The following is a 10,380-nucleotide window of genomic DNA, read 5'->3' as shown; positions in this document are numbered from 1 at the left end:
GTTGAGTCATTTGCACCGTCGGTGCATAGAATAATTTCCACTATTTTAGGCATTAAAAAGAAAGCATCATGCAGCAATACAACCAGAACTAATCACAAAATTAGCTTTAGTTATTCACGTCATCAATACCTTTGATTCCTTCAAAATCAATAACACCATTGAGTTCTGCATTTGATTCCTCTTCATCACTTTCTTCTCTGTCCTCATAAATAAGTGGAATTGTCATGCCAATACATATCATTGATAATTCAATTCATCAACTACCTGTTCCCAAAACTTGCATGAACCGGATACCGAGGACCATTTTACTTGCCACAAACTTCTCCATCACCAACACGAGTATGACATCTAAGACACGTGATTGTTGAAGAGCTGACATTTTTTTTTGGGCTGAAGTTGAAGAGCTGACTGAAAGGTGGAAAGTCTGGACTCAAGGGGCAGAATATAAAGTGGTAGATTCCAAAAAGAATACTAAACAAATTGCTTGAAGATCATGCAAAAGAATAGATTATTCATTTTGCCTTCTCTTCAACAAAAAGACAGAGCAAAACCAAAAGCCAGTGAGTGATAGAAGATAACATGTCATTTCCTGAAGTTTCCACCATTACATTCAATTGAAACCAGATCTAAAAGATTTGATTTCCTCAGGAAGTCCTCATCGCTGGCTCTGTCTTTTATTTGAAAACCTTTTATTACTAGAGGCTGTAACTAAATGGTTTATGTATATAATTTCAGGCATGAAATTATTGGCATCAATGGAATTCATACAACAACAGCCTTTTGATAATGCAGTAAAGAATCAAATAGAGGCAATGATCTTCATGATTTAGAAGAATCGTTGGGAAACAAAAACAAAAGAAACAAGGTAATCACTTGTGCCATGAACTTGATGATCTAGTAATTATAGGAACTTGTATGCACAACAAGTATTTGCTGCAAAGTGATTTCTTGAATTTATGAAGCACGGGATTTCCCTCCCTCCCATCTCTTTCCTCTCTCCATGGTTGCCTCGCAGGGTCAGCCTATTGAAAAATACATCACTTAGCAGAAGCTGCAAGGCAAATGAAATATATAATCAAGCAAGTCCTAGTTGCCTCCCTCCCATCTATCTTTGTGTCTCCATGTCCTAGTTGCCTCGCATGGCCAGCCTAATGCACAGGATGTATGGCAAACAAAATATACAGTTGAGCAAAACTGACCTTGGCCAAAGTACTTACAGGTTGTTGGCTTATCCTTGCCACTAAACTGAGCACATTGTATTTAATATTGGGCATACAATCATGGTGAGACCTTCTTACCATGTCCAACCACTGGAACCAAAATTCTAAGCACAATTACTTGGTGGAGATTCAATCAAATAGCCACTGGAATTTCTGCATTTGCTCTCAAATGATGAGGTCTTCCCATAGATAACGCTCCCAAATTCAGGTCCTCATATGCGATTTTCTTGATGCGGCGGGCTTCACTGGGCATCCCAGCCTTGGAGAGGCAAGATATCAAAGAATCTACGGTGATTTTATCTGGGGCACAACCGATGGACAACATCTTATTAAAATTGCCAATTGCCTCGGTCATTCTCCCTTTCATAGAATTCCCTAGGATAAGAATGGTGAATGTCACTTTATCAGGGGTACATCTCTTCTCCTCCATCTCTGCCACAATCAAATTCGCCTCATCAACATTACCAGCCTTGCAAAATCCGTCTACCACAGGGTTATATATAAAAGGTTTTGGAACAACATTACTCCACTTCAGTTCCCTCAGTAAATCACGTGCCTCACGCAGTCTATTCTCCTTGCACAAAGCATTAATAAGCACAGAGAAAGTATATGCAGTAGGAGACACATTTTTTGCATTCATCTCATGCCAGAGCTGTAACCCATGGTTCAGGTGCCCAGCTCGACAATAGCCATCAATTAGGGAAGTGAAGGTAATCACATCTGCGCGATGACCATGGAAGAGCATATTCTCATACATAGCAAATGCAGAACTCATGTCACCTGCTTTACCAAATCCATCAATCAGTGCATTAAAAGTAACTGCAGTTGGTCTAACTCCACAATTAATCATCTCATCAAAAATGGCAGAGGCCTCCTCCATTCTACCCAATTTGCAATAGCCTGATATAACCGACGTAAAAGTTATAACATCAGGCAAAAGCTCACTTCTTGACTGAACCTCCCTGAGTAAATCACACCCTCTATCTACCTCATTAGCTCTACATAGTCCACTAATTAGTGTGTTATACGTAACAACATCAGGGGAACAACCAAAACTCCCCATATCACTGAAAAACTCAAAAGCCTTATCAATTGCTCCAGTTCTGCATAAACCTCGAATCAAAATATTAAACATCCAACTATCCGGACAACAATGCGACCCCACATACTTTCTGAACAAGCAAACAGCCTCATCTACTTGATTCTGTTTAACCAGCACATTGAACAAGTTATTGTACACAAAGCTCGACAGCCTAATCTCACTGCAATGAACCTCATCAAGAATCTTCTCTGCAAGATCCAACCTACTCATTTGAGCACATGATGAAACCAAAAACTCAACAACTGATTCATCGGGCGAAAGCCCATCAATCCTCATGTAATCAAACACCAATTTAGCCGAATCTTGAAGACCCATTTGGCACAAAGACCTCAAAAGAAAATTGTAAGTCCACACACCATGATTAACACTCAGACTGAACTTACTGAGCTCAAAGAACTTGAGCCCCAAATTGGGGTTGTTCAACCTTCTAATAACCTCAAAGGCCAACGAAGGCGTTAAGTTCTTGCTCAAATAACCCAAGTAAGAATCCAAAGAATGCGAGCGAAGAAAGAGAGTGTAAACAACCTTCACAAACCAGGCCTCAGGGTTTAGCAGTACCTCTCTTTCGGGTCGAGGGCGAGCTCCGGCGAGTGTGTGGAAATGGGAGGCGGCGATTTTGGAGGCTCGAGCCCAGAAAGCGGGGCGGGCTGTGAAGAACAAGAGGCTCATCTGCACGGCCACGCCGTCGTCGGGCACAGCGCGGCTCTCATAGACATTCTCGATCAGAATTCGGGTTTGGGTTTGACCGGGTTTTGGGTTCGGGTCGTGAATCTTCATGGGGATGAAGATAAACCCAGTGGTTTCAGCATAGCAAAAACAGAGTAGGAGTGAGGGTTTTAGACCATGTAATGTAATGGTGAAATTGATCGAGGGATGAGATATACGGAGTAAAACCCAGATACCAGAAATGCATAATGAAGCTGAAATTTTTGATTCATTCAGGGTTTCTTAGGGTTTTGTCTGTGGAGCCCGTCCCTGCATATATGGGCTTTGGTCATAAGGCCCAATACCATGAATGGTAAGTCCAACGATAGTGTTCAAGTTAATCTAATCTACATGCACCTTTGTATAAGAAAAAGAGTTAATAATTGGAAAGAAAAAAAAATCTAGAAATCTCATTTATTTCTACCATAATACATTGTGTTATAACAAATTTTAGTTTCCAACGTTTTTCCAAGACGATAGTCTCATGAAATCAAGATACGATTTATTAATTGTGATTGCGATGTCTAGCTTTTTATACTCGTCATCGGTCGATCGATTTAAGTATTTGAAGCATTCAAACATCACAATCTGGAAAAGATGACACAAAATCGGGTCACTTCACTCTCCAAAACACCTGCTTACCCAATTTCTCAAAATAAGTCTAAGACAGTGGAGAAGGATCTCTCTCTCTCTAAATTAATTGAATTGATCTATTCTCTTCATTGACAGGAATGTGGATTAAATTACATAAACAAATCTAATCTCAAATTTAATAGGACAAAATACTGTATACTCTCTAAACTTTTGCTGAAATACATTTCAGTCCCTTACTCCTTGAACTCATAATTATGAATCAATAGGTCCATTTCGTCTAATTTATCTATCAAGTCACTGATGTGGCCATCCCTCCCACACTAAAATGTCTATTATGCCCCTCAATTCTTTTCTTTTTTAATTCTTTTTTTTTCCTGCTTTCCTCTCTCTTCTTGATTGAATCAAAATCTCAACCCAGCCCTCTCTATCCATCTCTCTCAATCAAATAAGAGCACTAATGCTTCATAGATTTTTCATTATACAGAGAGTTTGAGGAGTTTCTCTCTAGATCTGGGTTTCCCTCTCCCCTCTACCAGCTGGTCTCCAAGCACCACAGTAGCTCACCTCCACCACCATCGAACTCACCAAATTCTGAAGAGTTGAGCCCGGCCTGCATGTTGTCTTGCGACGCCAAAACCGGGACCATGCGCTGACGTCTTGGTTACTCAGAATTAATTTGGACACCCAAATTTAGGCACCCGATTCTCTTCATCTTTGCTCTACTCACAATGCCAACTAGAGTTCCACTCTTCTCCCAATTATCACCATCATATCACCTCTTCTCATCATGCATGATCGATTCTGACTTGAAGAGACGGCGGCTATTGCTGAACAGAGGATTTTTTGTTTTTTGTTTTTCGTTGATGGTATGAAAGAGGAAGAAGGTTTGGGATCAGACCAAAAAGAGAGAAGAAATTTGGGAATTTGTTTATGGAGAGAGAGAAGAGAGGAAAAAGACACATTTACTTTTGATTTACGTCTAAATTAGACGGATATTTAACGGATGGACCTATTAGTTCATAATTGAGAATTCAAGGAGTAAACATGTCAAATTAGAATGTGCGAGATTGAAATGTGTTTTGAGCAAAAGTTTAGGGAGTAAACAATATTTAGTCCAATATGATACCAATCAGGTCTTATCTCATCTCGATAGTTCAGTTCCAAGCAGAACCGTGGCAAACCAAAACATTTTTTACCTCCTAACAATCACTCACCAAAATAAGTGTAAGACGGTAGAGAAAGATACAAGAGTGTAAAAATGCACCAAAAACCTACCTCCACTCCCTAATCAACATTTTGCCAAAAGAGGAACTTTCTCAATTCTCTCTCCGAATTGATTGAATCGATCTATTTTCTCAAGTCTACTCTCAAATGTGTTGGATGAACTCTAATTACCCGAGCCTAATGCAACTTACAACACAGTCCGTGTCTGTCAAGGTGAAAAACGAAGAAGAAAGCCAGGAAAGTCAGAAGGTCACATCACATGGAACCACATGGTATATAAAACTCCACTCATGTGACCTCCACTCCCTCTAACACCCACTTTTGTTCGAAACCCAAAAACCCAAAAAGCCAGAGCACCAGTGGCACAACGGCCATGAAGTCGATCTCAATCTTGTCCTCCTCCGCCACCATCCAGCGGCCGCGATCCTTCCTCCGATCGTCATGTTAGCCGCCGCATCCTCCTCGTCCACGTGGCTCCGAGCCCGCCGGAGCCGCTGCGTGTTTCTACTCCTCTGCTCCCCGATTATAATCCCTTTCCTCTTCGCCACCTTCCCTCTTCTCTGCGCCGCCGAGCTCTGCCTCCACCTCTGCCGCCGCCGACCTGGAAAATTGGCCCACGACGAGGCGGACGCCGATCGGCTGCGCCGATGCGAAGAAGGGCGATGCGCGGAGGTGGAAGAGGAGAGGAGAGAAGAGATGGGGCTGCTGCAGAGGTACTTGGAGGATCAACTGTTGCTGGTCGGATCTGTGTACGATTGTGGAGACTACGATGAAGATTTGTATCAGGAGATTCAGGACTATGATGATAATGATTCTAACACGCCTCTTTTGGCTTGATTGCAATTTCCATGCTTTTCTTTTCTTTTCTTTTTTCATTTACATTTTTGTATATCATACACATTTTCCATTTTGGTATATTTTGCTTGTCAAGTTTGTGGGAGATTTTGGAATGGTGAATATGATCTTTACATTATCATCATTGTTTTGATGCATCTGTTTCTATTGGTAATATCGTCGAAGTTCGATTTTGTATTAGAACTCTTCAATTTCAGTAGTAGTCAATTAGATCGTTTTTGTGCGTATCTGGTCAGTAGTGACTGGTGAGAGCAACAATGTCATTAACTAAAAGTAACGCTTGCGACCATAATTCTAACTCAATTAACTAAAAGTGTGTATAACAATCTAAAAAGAAATCTTACCATAATTCTAACTCAATTTATCATGTTTTTTTTCACGAGTATGTCTTAATCTCGGTGAAGCTCACACACAATTTCTTGCAGTATTTAAAAGCTGATGATGATGAGAGTGTTCGATTTTCTGAAGATTGATTTTTAACCAAAACTAAATAACTAACAAAACCAGATATGAGCGATAAATCGGTTTTTCTTTCTTCGGGAATCCACACAGAACTCTACATATTTCACTTATGTGTTTTACTTACAGCCCAAAATAATACTTACTATGTGCCAGATGATATTTAACTATAATAACCACACATCTCATCTAGTCACAACAATATTGTGATAAAAAAAAAAAAAAAACTCATGAAAATACCTAGAGGGCTTGTTCTGCTAGGGTTGGGAGAGCACTGCCTTCGACCTCTTTGTAACTTCCTCCATCATCGATGGAGTACTATTCTGATACCGCCTTCGGTGTCAGTTTTTTCGCCCATGACTTATCTCGTGCCCTGTATCGTGTCATGGCTTACACCTTGGCCTGTGGCAACCTCTTTCTTTCATATCCCTTCTGAGCATGGCTCCTCTGTTCAATGGGGAGAAGAAGATGTTGCGCTATCCTCTTGGATCAGGACGGCACTGAGAGTTGGGCGACTCTACCTAATTCGAGCGCAACTGAAGTTGATTTTGACGTAGGGTGGTTTTATGGGGGAGGGGCTCGAGATTGGCTGTTTTTCAACCTAGCCTTCCAGCATAGTGCAGTTGCTGGAACGGCGATGAAAGCCAAGATATGTTTCTGGTTTCTGCTTCCCAAATTAGATCAGAGGGAGTTTGTGGCAGGTGATAGCACTTTAGCGACCGATGGCGGCGTGACAGTCTGTAGGTGATGGCGGTGCAACACTCCTCCTCAGGCGAGGGATGGAGGTGCGGCAGTTCGACGCCAGTGTGGCGCTCCAAGGTTGTAAGTGGTGGTCTGGATGGGTGCCCAAAGCATTTTCAATTGGGCTTGGGTCTTGTGACGGGAGAGGTGCATGGGCTTGATGCTATATGAGTTCGTATTTGAGACCTAGTAAACTTGCTAATGGGCTTTTTCTTTTTCTAAATTATGGATTTTGTTATCTGGTTACTTATATATAACATTGCTCTCTATTTGACATATTATTTTGGGTGCAATAGGCAAGGTCGGTCTCATTACTGCCGGTTACCTTGATATAAGGTTGCATTCTATTTGACGTATATCTTTGCGTTATGGTCGACCATACTATTGGTACCGTTTTACATAGCCCAGCTTCTGCCCGGTGCTTCCTTAAATGCTTTATCGCATCCCTTAGTATCCTTGTTACATTTTAATTCCAATGCCTTGTTGCATCTAGTATTGTTTTTGTTATTTTTCATTTTGATTTAGTTTCTATATCTTTAAGTTGTAATCTTTCTTATTATTAATAATAAAGTGGTTGATTATTACTCTAAAAGAAAAAAAAAGAAAAAAAAAAACTCTCACCTGGTCACCTTTGTTTCTTGGCGAGACAAAAAGAAAAAAAAATAGCCACTTTTATTTCTAAATATCAAATTTCCTACTATCCCACCCTTATAAATAATAAATTATTTTGACTCGGACTAACCACAAACCCGTTAAACAAGCCCTAAACCAAAACAGATACAAGAAAGTGTCTAAAGACCATTTAAAGGCCCTTGGGCTAGGGTGGGCTCAAGTCTACAGCCCAAACACACAGAGTACTAAATGATGAACTAAGAAAATAAGCCTGCAAGTTCTTCTTCATCCCATAGAACATGGATTCAGGTTTACAGGAAGAAATATATCAAAGTCAATCCAAATTATTCAAGGGCCTTCTCCTCCACCTCATCCACGAGCCTGCCTTTCCCTTCCGACTAAGAAAATGAAATCAGCATCTTTTTTTCTTTTTTGGATTGCATTTTCTTCTTCTAAGGCAAAGCTGAGGTATTAATTAGATCTATATCTATACTATTATTAAGAGAATAGGGTTTGTTAACCAAAATCTAAAAGTTTGACAGAAATGACCCTAGAAAGTTAATAAACTTTGACAATTAATTAAATCACGAGGACAATTATGACATTTACAAAATATATTTTTATTAAAAAAAAAACCCACAACCCACTCTTCTATCCCATTAACTCTTCTCTGCAATAACTGTTTTCTTTTTTATTTTCAGGAAAAAAAAATACTTAAACATGCAGAGCATGTGTAAAGAAAAGTTAGTTATTATTAAGAGAAGAGACTTTGTTAGCTAAAACTGAAAATTTTGACAGATTTAACCCTGAAAGATTAAAAAACTTTGAGAATAAATTAAATCACAATGATAAATAGGACAATTATAAAATAGATTTTTATTAAGAAATTTAAAAAGAAATGATTCCACAACACCTACTTTTCTCTCCCACTATTTTCTCTCTACAATAACTACCAATGAATCTATTTCTTTAGCATTAAAATTTCAACTTTGGTTAAAGGTAGTAAGAATTGAGTAGCAGTAGCCTCTTTAGCTTGAGGACATCATTTTGAAGGTCAGTAGCATTAAAATTTCAATTGCAGTTAAAACTAGTGAGAATTAAGTAGTAGTAGCCTATTTGGGTGTTGACGATCAGTAGCATTAAAATTTTAATTGTAGTTAAAACTAGTGAGGATTGAGTAGCAACAGTCTGTTTGGAGTAAGTAAAACCTGAGTTATGAGGGTTAGTAGCATTAAAATGTGCAATGTGGTATTGAGGGTCAGTATCCTTCTTTTCCTTGATAAAATGGAAGAGTTCAAATTTTTACAGTAACATATGTGCTCTAAATATCTTGGTTCCTTTGGTCAACATTAGAGTTCATATTTGAGTGGAACTGAGTTAGCTTTTGAGGGTCATTACCCTACTGAGGTGTGTTTCAATACCTTCAAAATTTCCTTAAAGTTGTTGGTTTCTAGAATCTATATAATTCATTGCTTTGAAAATGTGGGATGCATCATTTGATTTCCTTACAATCCTATTCTTTATACTGCATGATTGTGTAAATACATAACATGATTTTCATGTGTAAGCTACTGAGGGTCAGTACTCATAAAGATGTTCTACTGAAGGTCAATAATTTTAGTTTTTAGCAATACTCATATATTCACATATTATATACATAGATTAATTGTTGGAAAATTTGGTCGATGGATGCTACTTCCGTCACCAGATTTCGTTTCCTACAAAATTCCACAAATATAATATTTTATTAGTAAATAAATATAATCACATTAATGCCATAATAAGCTGAAAATAGAAGATCAACACTTATCTTTTAAATTTGCGAGCCGCCACCAAATGATTACACTTCAAAAAGAGTTTAAGGTTGAGGCGTGTAAACTGCCCTTAAGAGTAGATTTCGCCCCTCGGAGACAATGTCTCGGTGTAGCCTTGTAGGTGTACACTCACAATACTCAGATCGTATCGAACAGCTTGAAACTTTCTTTTGGTAGAATAGATAAATTAAAGGAAACACATGGATACTTTGAACTCGGAAAGGAAACAAAGGAGGTTGAATTTCTGTTGTATGTTTGTATCTAGAAAGCTAGGGATTATATATATGGCAAGAATGATCAATGCGATGACAATAGCAATTAAGCTATGTAACTTATATAACCGAAATGAATATAATGACATTAATTAGGAAGAATCAAAACGAAAGGTATCAAATAAGGAATGAACCAATATAATTGCTGAGTTAAATTGACCAAATGAATGGTATATGAATAAAACTAATGAAATCTTTATATCAATCACAATCAAAGAGAGTTAATGACATAAAAAAGAATTAATGGCTATTACTATTTGCAAATAACGGTTCAAAAGAGGTTTCAAAAATAGCAGGTATTTTGAAATATTCTAACTAAATTCCAACAATCCCCCACTATTTCAAAATACCAAAATTTCAAGGAAAGTGAAAGATAAGGAATACCAAAAGAAAGTGAGAATCAATGCATCGGAACTGGTGTCTTTTGGACTATGAACCAGTCATAGGACAAATTAGTAGTGACCCACGAAACCTTGGTGAAAATAAAATTTTCTATGAACCAAAATTTCTAATTGTGAATCAGATAACTAACCATCCACATTAACTCTCGGATCAAGTTGTTCGAAGCGGGGTGGCGCAAATAGGCCATGCGCCCTCCTGGATATTTATGAATGCTCTAGAGAGTATGCCTTGCTCTCGGAAGCGGCCCCACTTCCACATCCATATAGGTGAATCCATCAAGTGTGCACTGCAAACAAACACACCACCCAAATGTTTGGGCTATGACACTCATTAAGAACATTTGTTCAACCTTACACATTGCAATTCAAGCACTATTTATT

At 38.7% G+C, this 10,380-nt stretch overlaps 2 protein-coding genes across 2 annotated transcripts; one reads left to right on the top strand and one right to left on the bottom strand.

The window, feature by feature from the left end:
- Positions 1-1,213: 1,213 nt before the first annotated feature.
- LOC112175581 (pentatricopeptide repeat-containing protein At2g06000) lies at positions 1,214-3,228 on the bottom strand. The gene has a single exon (XM_024313268.2). The coding sequence runs from the start codon at positions 3,097-3,099 to the stop codon at positions 1,354-1,356; it is 1,746 nt and encodes a 581-aa protein (XP_024169036.1). The 5' UTR covers positions 3,100-3,228; the 3' UTR covers positions 1,214-1,353.
- Positions 3,229-5,142: 1,914 nt separating this feature from the next.
- Positions 5,143-5,830, top strand: LOC112179373. The gene has a single exon (XM_024317771.2). The coding sequence runs from the start codon at positions 5,287-5,289 to the stop codon at positions 5,680-5,682; it is 396 nt and encodes a 131-aa protein (XP_024173539.1). The 5' UTR covers positions 5,143-5,286; the 3' UTR covers positions 5,683-5,830.
- The last annotated feature ends 4,550 nt before the right edge of the window (positions 5,831-10,380 follow it).

Source organism: Rosa chinensis, chromosome 7 (genome assembly GCF_002994745.2).
Source record: "Rosa chinensis cultivar Old Blush chromosome 7, RchiOBHm-V2, whole genome shotgun sequence".
Lineage (NCBI taxonomy): Eukaryota > Viridiplantae > Streptophyta > Magnoliopsida > Rosales > Rosaceae > Rosa > Rosa chinensis.
This window is presented reverse-complemented; position numbering and strand designations above follow the sequence as displayed.

Coding starts and splice junctions, on each gene's coding strand:
- LOC112175581 (XM_024313268.2), bottom strand. CDS start 3,099: ATGAAGATTCACGACCCGAACCCAAAACCCGGTCAAACCCAAACCCGA.
- LOC112179373 (XM_024317771.2), top strand. CDS start 5,287: ATGTTAGCCGCCGCATCCTCCTCGTCCACGTGGCTCCGAGCCCGCCGG.